This window comes from Vicugna pacos, chromosome 9, assembly GCF_048564905.1.
Source record: "Vicugna pacos chromosome 9, VicPac4, whole genome shotgun sequence".
NCBI classification, from domain to species: domain Eukaryota; kingdom Metazoa; phylum Chordata; class Mammalia; order Artiodactyla; family Camelidae; genus Vicugna; species Vicugna pacos.
Window position 1 is genome coordinate 40,542,512 of NC_132995.1, and position 14,017 is coordinate 40,556,528.

Consider the following 14,017-nt stretch of genomic DNA (forward strand, 5'->3'; position numbering starts at 1 on the left):
ATCCCCTGATTAAAAGTAGCCATTGAAGGATTCAAAGCAAGGACTATGATTTGACTGATAGTCACATCATCTCCACCCAGTCAGCCATCAAGTTCTATGAATCCATCTCCTGCCTTTGGCCCACCCCTTCTCTCCTTTATCTTCCCCCAATCTTAGTCCCCTTTTCCCCAGGCCTTCTCCACACAGTGATCTTTCAAACACGTGAATGAGTCCAAACCACTTCCTATCTTAAAAAATCTTCCGTAGTCTCCATTACCTATGTGATCAAGTCCAAATTCTCCTCAACATTGCACATAAGGTTCTTCCCAATCAAGAACCAGGAGCAGAGTATACATGAAGAGTACAAGGGCCTTGAACTCAGACAGACTGGGGTTTCAGTCTTGACTCTGTCACTTAAGAGCTAACATTTATTGCCCAGGCACTTTTAAACTGAATCATCCTAATGACCCCTACCCACAAAGTAGGCTGTAGTATTATCACTCTTTTAGCAAATGTGAATCAAGGTCCAGGAAGAGAAAGCGTGCTCAGTGCCCCCAAGGAAGTGGAGATGCTGGGATAACCAAACAAATAAATCTACAAAGATTGCAATTCCTACCAGTCTAGACATTCTGCATGCATTAGGCCCAGGAGCCTCAACTAGGTTTTCTAAACTTTCTCAGCCAATCCTTGCTCTAACTTCTATAAATACAAAGCCTTCTACTCATGGGAAGCCATTTGAGTGCTGTAAGAATCAATGGAAAGCGTTCCCCTAACCCCCTTAACTTGCTTTATTGTTCTCAATAACACCTACTTAGTTATTTACCATCTACCAGTCTCCCCTAATAGATATAACCTCCAAGACCATAAAGACGCTGTTTTGTTCTCTGCTGTATTTGCAGCACCTACAACAGTGTCTGTGGGATCTCAACACATTTTTGTGGAATGAATGAATGACTGAAGAGAACTTCAGAGAGCCTGTGCTTCCAGCTGTCCTTTGGCTTTGCTGACTGAAGTTGCCACATAGTGTGTGTGGCTGGTCTTATATAGACTTCAGTTCCCCTTTTTTCTACCTGAATATTACTTCTAGGACTTTTACTCTTCATATGTTATGACCCAGAAAGTTACTATAGGGAGGATTTCCTTTGGGAAATAGAAATATCAGACCTGAATTCAGGGGGCTAATTGCTAGTACAAGGATAATTGATGTGCTTTTGGCCTAGATAGTAGTGAAAAAATGTCAGTGAGAAGCAACATAAGACTGATGGCATGGGGATGAGTGTGTGTATGTGTGTATAGTTGCCAAAAGATGGCTGACAGATGCCCTACTGGCAGAGCCTTGGGACCTAATCAAGGTTTTTCAAAGTAGCATTGCTTAGAAATGCCTTATGGTCTGATATGGGCTGTTGGAAGGAACACGATGGTAAGAGAGCTTGGGGAACTTGCAAATCTCCAGCTGCTTTGTAAAGACAAGGAGGGCCAATACCACTTGGAAGCTCAAGGGAAGCAAGGTTGGTAGAACAGCTGCTATCAGCCAAACAAGTCAAGTAAAACACACATTTCAGCATCTCAAATCTGCCCCTCCACTGCCAGCTCCAGTACCCTCACCCTGCTGAAGTAGATTTAGCTTTCACAGATTATCTTGGGTACATCATTCGATGTTCTCTCAGCAAATATTTATTAAATACCTGTTACAGGCCCAGTACTGTGAGAGATGCTAGGAATGCAAACATGAAAAGAATACAGGCTAGTGAGGGAGAAGGACATACGAATACTTTAGTGCTGATGTGAGAGCAGAGAGACAAAAACTCTCCTGGAAATGTCAGACTAATCTTCCCGTGGGCCTAATTTAGGCTAAATCTAAAGGGTAAGCATTCTTGGAAGAGGGAACAGCAAGTGAAAAGATGTGGAGAGAAAACATTTAGGGTGCTCAGGGACATGGCTGAACTTCAAGGGGTGTGTGTGTATGTGTACATGTGTGTAGATGTGTCTATGTGCTGGGATATGAGCCAGCACAAGCAGATGGGCTATTTTGTGAGAAGCGCTGATACCATGTCAAGGCATTTACACTTGAGTTGTCCACTTATGCATATCCACAGATGAGCTACACTGTTGAGATGAATATCTGCTGTTTGTGTAAGCTTCCTTCTCAAGATCACAGTAGTAATCTGTTTTCACATCCCAAGTAATAGGAAATGTGAGACTTGTCAGTGGTGTTTTCTTAAAAGCATCATTTGTGTGATCAACATAGAAACTCCCTGGCTCCCTTGAGTACAAGGAATGCAGGTATATTTGGGTTGCTTGCTGGTAGCAGAACACTCACATGTGGAAAAAAGTTTCCAAACTTAGAGGTCCCCAGAAGGCAGTGAAAAAGGCAACACAAGTAGCATATACTGTCAACATACTAAGGCCTCAGTGGACTTCAAGGGGACAAGTAAAAGGGAATTAACAGTCTGCCATGAACCTTGAATCCTTGTGAGTGACCCTGAAGGGAAATTTCACACTCTGCAGTAGCAGCAGCTATCAGGCTCAGAGCAGTTTATATTAGGCAAAGGGGACTTCCCAATTACACAGAAAGTTCTAGGAAGCACTGTGATGTTAATATACAGACCTGTAATGACTATTTTGTATTTCACCTGTGAACAAGATATGACATTCCTAAGCATCGTGGTTTACATATCAACTTTGATGACTCCAAATTTATATCTCTAGACCTGACTATTTCCACAAATTCCAGATATATACATCTGGCTGCCTCCTTCCTATCTCCACTTGGCTGTTTAATAAGCACCCTTTCCTTGCCTCTCAAACTTAATCCATTCAAATCCAAACTCCTGATGCTTTTTCCCTCTAAACTTGCACCTCAGAATCCACCATTCACCTGGTTGCTGAGGATACAAAGAAGTTATCCATTCTCTCTCACTCTACCTCCGATTCATCAGCAAACCCTGTCAGTTCTGTCATCAAGATATATCTAGAATTTGAACACTTCTAAATCTACCATTACCACCTTAGGTCAAACCATCACTAACTTTCATTTGAATGCTCCAGGAGCCTCCTAACTTGTCCTCCTGCTTCCTCTCTTACCCCAGTAGAGTCTAGGCCAGGGATCAACAATTTTTCTTTTCTGTAAAAAAGCCAAATAGTAAATATTTTAGGCTTTGAGAATACAATTCCTGTTGCAACTATTCAACTCTGTATCGTAGCTTGAGAGCAGCTATAGACAATATATAAACAAATGAGCCTGGTGTTTTCCAATAAAACTTTGTTAATGAACTCTGAAATTTGAATTTCATATAATTTTTATGTGCCACAAAATATTTTTCTTTTGATTTTTTCAACGATCTAAAAATGTAAAAACCATTCTTAGCTCACAGGTTGTATAAAAAAGGTAGTAGGCTGGATTTGACCCATGGGATGTAGTTTGCTGACTCCTGGTCTAATGTCAAGCCAGAAGTCAATGGATTTTTTTATGGCTTTGTTGAAATATATTTTATATGATATTTAATGTGAGTAAGTTTCATATTATACATAAATAATAAAATTTACTTACTTAAATGATATAGCTCAGTGGTTTTTAGTATGTTCACAGAATTGTAAAAACTATTACCACAATCTATTTCAATGCCATAAAAAGAAACCCTATATCCACTAACAGTCACTGCCCATTTTTGCTCACCCAATCCTTCTCACCCTGTACCTTGGTGCTAGGCAACCACTAATCTGTCTCTGTCCCTATAACTTTGCCTATTCTGCACATTTTATATAAATGGAATCATATAATATGCGGTCTTTTGTGTCTGACTTCTTTCACTTAGTGTGATATTTCAAAGTTCATCTTTGTTATTACACATATCAGTACTTCATTCCTTTTTTGTTGACAAATAATATTCCATTGTATGGGTATACCATTTTGTTTGTCTATTCAGCAGCTGATGAATAAATTGTTTCCACTTTTTGGCTATTATGAATAATGCTGCTGTGAACATTTGTCTACAAGTGTTTGTGTGGATATACCGTAGGTTTTAATTTCTCTTGGTTTTATACCTAGGAGTGGAACTGCTGGGTCATATGTCTTTTTGTTTGTTTAGTTGTAAGAGTTCTTCATATATTCTGGATACATGTCCCTTATCAGATATGTGATTTTCAAATATTTCATTCCATTATGTGTGTTGATTTCTTACTTTCTTGATGGTGTCCTTTGAATTAGAAAAGTTTTTAATTTTAATGAAGTCCAATTCATCTGTTTTTTCTTTGGTTGCTTGTGCTTTTGATGTTGTACCTGAGAAACCATTGCTTAACCTGAGGTTAATGATCTTTTAAAAACTTAAGTCTGATCATTTTACTTTTTTGTTTAAACATCTCCAAAAGCTACCTATAACATTTAGAACAGATCCTGCGTCTTCATTGTGGCCTGTAAGACTGCAAGATCTGGTCTACCTTTGGCATCTCCCTACTTCTCATTATACCTGACAGTGGCCTCTGAGTCTGCCTCTTCCAAACCATTCTAATCTCAGGCATTTGTGTTTGTTGTTCTTTATGCTTCAAACTCTTTTCCCAGACATCTGCATGACTTGTCCTTTTTTTTTTTTTTTTTTGATTTGTCCCTTTTTCATTCAGGTTTCTGCTCAAATGTTGCCTTGTCAATGAGGCCAGCCCTGACCACTCTTTCTAAAGGAGTAGCTTCCTTGGCCTCAGTCATTTGCCATCTCCTTACCACATACTACACATCTGTACATTAAAAATAAGCAACTTAGATGTAAACACTTTATTCCTTCAACTAAATTCCAGTACTATGAGGGCAGTGACTAATGGTATAAACAGAAAGTACACATACAAAAAGTAAATCGTATAAACGCATTCTGAAACCTCAAAAAGTCCTAGAATACAGAAATACACTCCTTTTTCACTGTTACACAGGAAACACTGCTCTCTTCTTCATAGCACACATCTTTACATGACCTTGTATGGCTATATGGTTTATTCCTGTATTTTTAAGGCTTGGCCTGTGATTGGTGCTCAGTGCACAATAAATGTGACACTTAAAATCAAGACAATAATAGGTATTGAGTGTGCCCTTTGAAGGCCAAAGCTATATGCTGGGAGCAAGGTGGGAAGGGCAAGTGGAGTGGGTAGGGGGTGGGAAAGATAAAGGCTAGGGATGTGCAGGGATGAAGATGAGCAGAGAGCAGAGCAACAGTGAGAACTCAGGTTCCTGTCCTCCAAAAGTTTCCCATCTCACTCTTCTTGTTGGCTCCTATATGGCTTTCCAACAAAGCTTACCATGTTACAGATAATCCTGTGTAGGATATGCCAACTGTTGAGTGCATGGGAACTTCAGTTAGTGGAAGGCAAAGTCCTATTTTTATTGTTAGGGGCTAAATCTGAAGGACTCTACAGTGAGAGCACTAATAGTTTAGAACAACTGAGATATGTGTTGTGCAAATGGTAGCCATTAGCCACTAGCCATATGTGGCTATTAAGTACTTGATGTGTGATAGTCTGAATCTGAGATGTGCTATAAGTGTAAAACACATCATATTTTGAAGACTTAGTGCATTAAAAAAATGTAAAATATATCGATTCAAAATATTGATTATATATTGAAATGATAGTATTTTAAATATATTGGGTTAAATAACATTAAAATTAATGTAACCCATTTTTTTAATGTGGTTACTAGAAAATTTTAAATTACATATGTGGCTCACATATGTGGTTGATATTATATTTTTATTGGATTATCCTATGTTTTCCTGAAAGCCCCTAGGAATAATGCCTGGTACCCAGAGTGCTTTCAATAAATACTGGCTGAGTTCATTAAGTTGGGCTGCCTGAGAAGAGTCTTTACACTAAGAATTGGCAAACTCCATTTTCTCCAAGCAAAATGTTTGTATATTTGGCAAGAACCTGAGTATGTGGTCAGCCCTTAGCAGTGGGAAAGTGATGGAAATGTGTGAGGCTGTTGATTAGCTTCAGATTGCTGTTGGTTCTCCAGCTGTATTTACACTCTGCTTCAATGAATAAACACCACTTCAGCTGGGTCAGCCTAAATGTTTATTTCTTTGAAAGCACTATTTCCAAAACATAAGCACTTGTTTCATGATCTGTTTGAGGGAGGCAGATCCATATGATTCTTCAAATACTTCTATTGCTCACATAGCTTGGAACTTTGGAATTGGACCAATTCGTTGGCCTCTGAGATGTTACTTCCTGTTTAGAAGTTGCTCCCCAAATATATTTTGTTTCAGTTTGGGACGTAAGGACATCAAAGGAGTTAAAGGGGAGTTAAACTGCATAATAGGTTTGTACTCTTTAAACTTGTTCTTCAAAAAATTGCCTTGATCTCTTCACTTTTTTGCAATGAACAAGTGTCTCTCTCCTTTTCCCCACAAAGTGGTGCTTTGGCATAGAATCATCAGCAGTCTTGACATGCGAGGCCATTTAAGTGATTTCGAAGCCAACTGTAAGCAATTCTAGTACTCAATTCCTGGGATAGTTTTAAAAAATTTTAATTTCAGGTGGCTAGCTTTAAAAAAAAAAAGAATACTACACCAGTTTGCACTAGACTATGTTAAGGATTTTGATTTCCAAATATATAATAACTTTTAAGAGAAAACACTGAATTATTTCGTAAGGAGTGTCCATAAAAACATGCACTATGAAACATTCTTATTCCCATATGACCCAAATATATGCATGGCCTATCTCAATTTTCTACTAAGAGGTGTCAGGGAGGAATAGTTGGTAGTGCACTGAGCTGTACTGTGGTTCATTGAGTCAGTGTCGGGACGGTAGAATAAACAACATTTTGTCCATACAGTGGGACTAATATGGAGCATGGCCAATGGGCCTTCCTAGTCATAATATTTAGTTCTTCCAGGTTAAAAAAAAAACATTGTTCAAAAACTAAGAATAAACTACTTAATATAAGCCACAGAAATGATTTCGGTAGCTTGGAGAAAAATTAGGAAAGAAGGTAACGCTCTTCAGTGATACTATAATAGTTTAAAAGTAAAGGTATTTAAAGCTATTACAAGGAGAAAACAAGAAGTCTTGAAAAACAGTGAAGTGAAGACAAAGGAAAGTTTCTGCAGTTTGGAGAACTTTTTGCTTTGCTGTAAATGAGCATTATGTACCTAACAAGCACAATGAGAAGTAACAGTCTTGACAAATCTTTTAGATTTTAAATCTCAGACACTATAATTTCTAAAGTTTTCACATTTTAAAATTCAACAACAAAAATAAGTAGCTTAAACCAGGATTTCTAAGTGTCAAGGACACCTCAGGGTGTGGTAAGTCCTATCCTGGGTCTGTGGTGGCTGCTGGTACAGATAAGGCAGGGTCAGGATGAAATCCTTTATTCAGAAAATGCATTTCCGGTGTATTGTTCATTACTTTAACTTACTCATCATACTTCCTCATTAAGAGGATCATCTCAGCAACCAGTATATAAAAGGACATAACATTTTAGTGATGTAAGGCCTACATTACTGATCACCATTCTTGGAAGACAAGAGTATCTTACCTGTAGCAAAGGCATCAGCTGCAAACCCAGTGCTTGCTCATAGAGCAAGTTCAGTTCTGCACAACTGGAGAAAGAGAGTTTGCAGGTATAGAGGTAATAGTGCACATGCCTGAATGTGGAACCATCTCTGTCGATGAAGAGCCTCTGGCTTTCCGAAGAGGTCAAGGCTGATGCCTCTTTCCACAGCAGGGAGTCTGGGAACTGAGCGAGTTTGCTTCTGGGAACTGAGAAATGCCAGCCCCCAACATTGAAATGAAACAAATCCTCTGCTGATTCATGAGGCATACCAGGCTCCTCCTAAAGGGAGAAAGAAAAGAGAGCTATGCAAGAAAAAGATACAAAAAAGCATCCATATTGGAAACGAAGAAGTAAAGCTATCTCTTATTTGTAGATGATGTGACTTTGCATATACAAAATCCTAAGGAATTCACAATGAGTTTATTAGAAACGAGTTCAAGAAGGTTGAAGGGTACAGATTAATATAAAAAATCAATTGTATTTTTATACACTAGCAATGAACAATCCAAAGATGAAATTAAGAAAACAGTTCCATTCACAATAGTATCAAAAAGAACAAAATATTTAGGAATAAATTTAATAAAAGAGGTGCAAAACTTGTACTCTGAACAATTCAAAACATTGAGGAAAGAAATTTTAAAAGACCTAAATAAATGGAAAAACATCCCATGTTTACAGGTCAGAAGAAATATTGTTATGCTAGCAATACTCTTCAAATAGATCCACAGATTGAACACAATCCCTTTGAAAATCCCAACTGCTTTTTTTGTGTGCAAAAATCGACAAGCTGATGTTAGAATTCATATTGAAATACAAGGAAACCAGAATAGTCAAAACAATCTTGAAAAAGGAGAACAGAATTTGAGGATTCACACTTCCCACCTTCAAAACTTACTACAAAACTACTATAGATATACGAATAAGTGGAATAGAATTGAGAGTCTGGAAATAAACCCTTACATTTATAGTTAATTAATTTTGACAAGAGAGACAAGAAAATTCAATGGGTAAAAAATAGCCTTTTCAAAAACTGGCTCTGGGATATCTGGATATCCAAATACAAAAAAAAAAAAGAAGTTGGACTCCTACATCACACCATATAAAAAATTAACACCAAATAGGTCATAAAACTAAAAATAAGAGCTAAAAATACAAAATCCTTAGGTGAAAACCAACTCTCCATGACTTTGGGTTAGGCAATGCCTTCTTAGATAAGAAACAAAAAGCACAAGTGAAATAAACAGTAAACAAAGAAATAAAACTTCATCAAAATTAAAAACTTCTGTGCTTCAAAGGATACCATCAAAAAAGTAAAAATGGATAAACAATAAGGTCCTACTGTATAGCACAGGGAACTATATTCAATATCTTGTAATAGCTTCTAATGAAAAAGAATATGAAAAGGAATATAAATATACAACTGAATCACTATACTGTACATGAGAAATTAACCTAATATTGTAAACAGACTATACTTCAATAAAAAAAGTAAAAAGACAACCCAATAATGGAACAAAATATTTGCAAATCATTTATCTGATAAATAATTTGTATTTGAACTATGTAAAAAGAACATTTTACTCAATAATAGAAAGACAAATAACCAAATTTAAAAATGGGTAAAGAATCTAAATAGATATTTCTCCAAAGAAAATACACAAATGGCCAATAGCAAATGAAAACCTACTTATCATTAGCCATTAGGGAAATGCAAATCAAAACTCACAATGAGTGGATATTTCATACCCACTAGGATGGCCTGAATCAAAACAATAGATAATAATAACTGTTAACAAAGATTGGAGAAATTGGAACTCTCACACACTACTGATGGGAATGTAAAATGGTGCAGCTGCTCTGGAAAACATTTCAGTGGTTCCTCAAAACATTAAACATGCAGTTCTTACATGGTTCAGCAATTCCACTTCTAGATACAAGTGCAAGAGAAATGAAAACCTATGACCACAGAAAAATTTGCAGGGAAATGTTCATGGAAGAATTTTTCATAGTAGCTAAAAAGTAGAAACAACCAAAAAGTCCCTCAGCTGATGAATGAATAAAAAGAAAATGTAGTGTATCCATACAGTGGAATATTAGTCAATAAAAAGGGATGAAGTACTGGTACATGTTAGAATAAAGATGAAATGTTGAAACATTATGTGAAGTGAAAAAAGTCAGTCACAAAAGACCACATATTATTCCATTTATATATAATGTGCAAAATAGGCAAATTTATAGAGACAGAGAATAGATTAGTGGTTGCCTAGGGTTGGGGAGGTTGCAGGGGAAATGGGGAACTGCTTAGTAATAGGTATGAAATTTCTTTTTGGGATGATGAAAATGTTCTAAAATTGATTATGGTGATGTTTACACAACTCTGTTACCATACTAAAAACCATTAAATTGTACATTTTAAAATGGTAAATTGTATGCCATGTGAATTATACCTTAATAAAACCATTTAAAAAAGAGTTATGATGAGTTGCTCCCCACCCCATTGTACACATCAGGGCTCTCTTGGGATCACATCTGCAGAGACATTACATTATTGAGGACATGGCAGGGCAGCTGAATGTGGTAGGCTCCTTTTTATATATACAAAGACAGCAAAAGATTATTAACCTTTCGCAGTTCATTGTTAAAAGTTCAAGGTTATTTATTCATAAGTAAATTGTCTACTTTGCCTCAAGATGACCTTATTAACACTATAGAAAAGTAGAAAGCCATCAAATATACAAACCATCTGTATCAGTTGTTAAAATAAACACTCAAGGAACACTACTTTTATAAACAAAAATTTTAAGAGTTGTAAATAGTATGTAAATTTTTACCTAAAAAAGGACCAGAAAGTAATACTGAATTTGTGAAAATCAATAAAGGGAAACCTCACTAAAATGGAGTCAGGATGATACTGAGTAGGACCCTGTGGGCACCGCCCCTGCCAACCCCTGCTTCTTGTTTATGGAAAAGCTGAAGTCTCCCGGGATTTCCTGAGTCATAAAAGAGCAGGCTTAAGCAGTTGATGATTAGGACAAGTCCACACAAGTCTACAAGCAATGGAGGATGGCATCGACTCTGACCACTTATTTCAGTAACTAACTGAGATTACTTCCCCATTTCCCTTTAAAACTTTTATGGCTGAGCAGAACATTTGGAGATGATTTTGGGGGGACACTGAGTCCACCAGATTGCTGGCATTCTGATTAAAAGCAACTTTCCTTTTTGTTATCAAGGCTTTGCCCCCAGGATCATACCCCGTCCCTCCCTTGAACAGAAATCAATTACTCTTATCTAAGTCTCAGGAGGCCTCACAAAGAGAAGAAACAAGAACTGATTAGGACCAACTAGGCCCAAAATGGCAGATGATTTGACTTCCAATGGACCTTGAGCCTCATTATATGCTCATTATAATGTATTAGCATGGTAAATGACACACCCACCAGGGCAATGACAGTTGATGATTTCTATGACAACAATCCGAAAAGCCCATACAAGGACAGAAAAAAAAGACCATTGGCTCCAGCACACCTGGAAGGAGGACATGATGGCAGAAGCTTCCAATAAAAGTCCATGTAGCCTCACTTGGAGCTGGAACTGTCTCCATCAGACATCTTGGCTAACACCTCCCTGCTTGAGCAATTTCCTTTTCCTCTTTTGAGTAATAAAGCAGCCTGCCTTTCACTTTGTACTCTGATTCTGCTGAGAATTCTTTCTCAACCAATGGGCGAGGACCCACATTTTAGGTGGGCTTTCCAATTTGGAGACCTTTCTACCCTCTAACAAGGAGGCCAGAAGAGGGAACTTTCACAAACATACCACTCAAGGTCAATAAAAATCCCAGCAGGAAGAGACATAACTCAGAGCTCCAGCGGGAGGTGACATTACCTTACTACTGGCCAGAAGGAGGAAGAAAGATTTTCTCCTTGCCTAGAAACAGCTCAGTCAATGAAAGACTGTCACAACTCAGCCAATGAAAAGCCACTATACTTTAAACTCCGAGTTTCCTCCAATGGATGTTTTGTTTATAACAGCCCCTCCCAGCTTCCCTTTCTCCTCTATGAAAGAGTTCCCTCTCTTCTGCTTTATCAAACTTGCATGTGGTTCACCATAGCTGCATATCCTGAGTTGCAGTTCTTTACTGCTCCCAAATAAACCTGTTTTGCTGGTAAAAATAACTGGCTGTTTTATGGTTTTATGTTAACAAATTCTAGGTAAAAATTATGCATGCTGAAGTGATTGGGGTGCAATATACAAATCTTTGAAACTTATTTTTAAGTGCATCAAAAAAGATGAATCGATAGAGGGATGGATAGATGGATATTTGATGAAACAAGTACAGCAAAATGTTCATTGTAGAATCCAGGTAGTGGGTATATAGTGCTCACTGTAAAATTCTTTCAACCTTTCTGAATGTTTCAAAATTTGCATTAAAACGTTGGTGGGGGGGGAAGAAGGTTAAAATAAGAGGTGGTTGCTCAAGGGAGGAAAAGTCCACTTCTCTAACAAAACCTGCATCTTCTGACATCTGAGGAAGGAAAATACATGCATGCACAAAGAAGGGGATGTGGTTCTTTTATAATAAGCCTGGTTTAAGTATTCAGATATAAAGAAGAGCAATTACATATAGCACGTTTGAGGCTAAAAGAATTAAAGGGGACATGAAGAGAAAGATTACAAACTGTAAAATGTTGGTGTCTCACAGAAGCAGAACTGGAAAAGCCAATCTAATGGGCTAATTTAGGCTTTTAAATCCTGGTCTTTCTAAACATGCCTATGGCTGAACATGACAAGCTGAGATTAACTAAAGGCCCCACCTAGACCAGAAAGCATAAATTTGTAAGGACTATTTAATTTGCTTTCTATTCTCCTTAAAGGTGATTAGCTGGTTGAGAGCTCAGTGAAAGTGCCTGAAGTGAGCAGATTTTGGATGCCAAAGAAAACTTGCTCCTAGAAGGGGAGCCACAGATATGGTCTCAGTTTCTCTTTTCTTATTAAGGACAAGGTATGACAAGAGGGTCTTGGCATAGAGTTTGCCTCCTTCATGTCTCATGTATATGTCTCATCCACAGGTGAGCTCTCAAGAGGTACCTGTTGGAGTGAGGGTAGAGGCTAAGGATGTGGTTATTCTTTCCAGTATTCTTCCAGACGACTGCTTAGGAGCAAGTTAGTGGAAGAAATACCCCAGCCTGGGGAGAGCCCTCCTCTCAAGTCACAGGCAAGCTTGGGGGCCTATAGTACTTGAAGGAAAAAAGGCTTCTCACCAGACTGACTGCAGGAAATGGGATAGCCCTCGCCATCCCACCCCATCCCAAAAAGTCTCTCTCTTGTCCATACTGATCCCTCTCCCCAAAAGGAGCTCCTTCCAGATCAATTTCTAGACCTAGAACCAATTCATGCTCTAAAGACGGGACCTCAACTCCTCAGAGCCAACGTTTCAGATCTGGAACTCCCCATCATGCCTCAGAGAGCTGCTCCCACCCAACCCCTCTTATCCCCCACTCCCACCCCATTCACCCACCCGCCCACCGCCTTGCCTCAGTCAACACCCCCAAACGCTGAGACAGAAAGACCTTCACCCCGTCAGACACACTCTCGCCCCTTAGACCTAGAGTCCGCAACATCCTCGCTTCGACCCTCAAATCAGGCACATTTTTCCGACTCCTCAGAACTAGCCTTCAAACTCTTCAAAGCTGGGGCCATGTGCACCCGCCGTGTCCCACAGCCAGGTCCCTAAACCCGTAGCCCTTATCCTCAGCCACATTGCTCCCATTCCTTGTTTTAGTATCTTTGGCGCCCCCGCCAGGGCTGGCAGCATACCATGGTCTCGTCTCCAGAGGCGGGAGGGCACGCTCGTGACCCGGGCAATAACGGCCCCCGGGAGCGCGGCGGCGCGCGGCGGGAAGGGGCGGGGCTTGGCGCGCGCCAGGCCGTCTCGCGGGCGGCGACAGGTGAGCCGCGCGTGGGGGTGCCGGCGGGCGGGGATGGCGGAGCAGTGGGATCTGGACGAAGAGGGTATCCGCCGCCTGGGGGCGCTGACCCTGGAGCAGACCGGTAGGGCCTGGCGGAAGGGCCTGGGCCGGGAGCTTGGGGTTGGAGGCTGAGGGGAGAAAACTGAGAGGGAGGCAGAGGAGTCTGATGTAGTCAGGGGGCAACAGCCGTGGAGGAGAGGCCCCTGAGGCGGAGGAAGGGATACTGAGGCAGAAGAGTTACACTGAGGTAAAAGAGTTACATACTGAGGTAAAAGGGTTACATACTGAGGTAGAGGTGAAGGAACTGAAGTACCTGGAGAGTATTGGGCGGAGGGCGAGGAACTGAGGGAGAGGGGCGAAGTCTAAAATGGAGGAGGAGAAACAGGGTTAACCAGACCCTGCTGCCTGCTACACAGAATTGGACAGTCTTTCCCCTAGTGGAAAGAAACCGAGCCCCAAGAGGGGTCTTGGTGGAAGAAGGGGAGCGCTAGGAAGGGAGTTGAAGTGGGAGTGCTTTCGAGGAGCC

General features: G+C 39.7%; 2 protein-coding genes across 14 annotated transcripts in view; one reads left to right on the top strand and one right to left on the bottom strand.

Annotated features, from left to right (window-relative positions):
- The window catches only part of KCTD19 (potassium channel tetramerization domain containing 19), a 29,115-nt gene extending 15,727 nt beyond the window's left edge, over nt 1-13,388 (bottom strand). For all 5 annotated transcript variants that reach the window (XR_012075704.1, XR_012075703.1, XM_072967538.1 and 2 more), the window contains exons 1-2: nt 13,340-13,388; nt 7,505-7,801 (exon numbers count right to left, since the gene is read on the bottom strand). Coding sequence is in view for 3 of the 5 variants with exons in the window: in XM_072967538.1 (XP_072823639.1) it covers nt 7,505-7,801; nt 13,340-13,342 (300 nt within the window). In the remaining 2 variants the exon portion in view is untranslated. The remainder of the gene's footprint in view (nt 1-7,504; nt 7,802-13,339) is intronic.
- Nucleotides 13,389-13,441: 53 nt separating this feature from the next.
- Nucleotides 13,442-14,017, top strand: part of LRRC36 (leucine rich repeat containing 36) — a 74,590-nt gene continuing 74,014 nt past the window's right edge. For 8 of the 9 annotated variants that reach the window (XR_012075717.1, XR_012075716.1, XM_072967542.1 and 5 more), the window contains exon 1: nt 13,497-13,573. Coding sequence is in view for 7 of the 9 variants with exons in the window: in XM_072967542.1 (XP_072823643.1) it covers nt 13,504-13,573 (70 nt within the window). In the remaining 2 variants the exon portion in view is untranslated. Of the gene's footprint in view, nt 13,574-14,017 lie in introns of all 9 variants that reach the window. The other variant, XM_006203689.3, reaches the window with a different exon arrangement.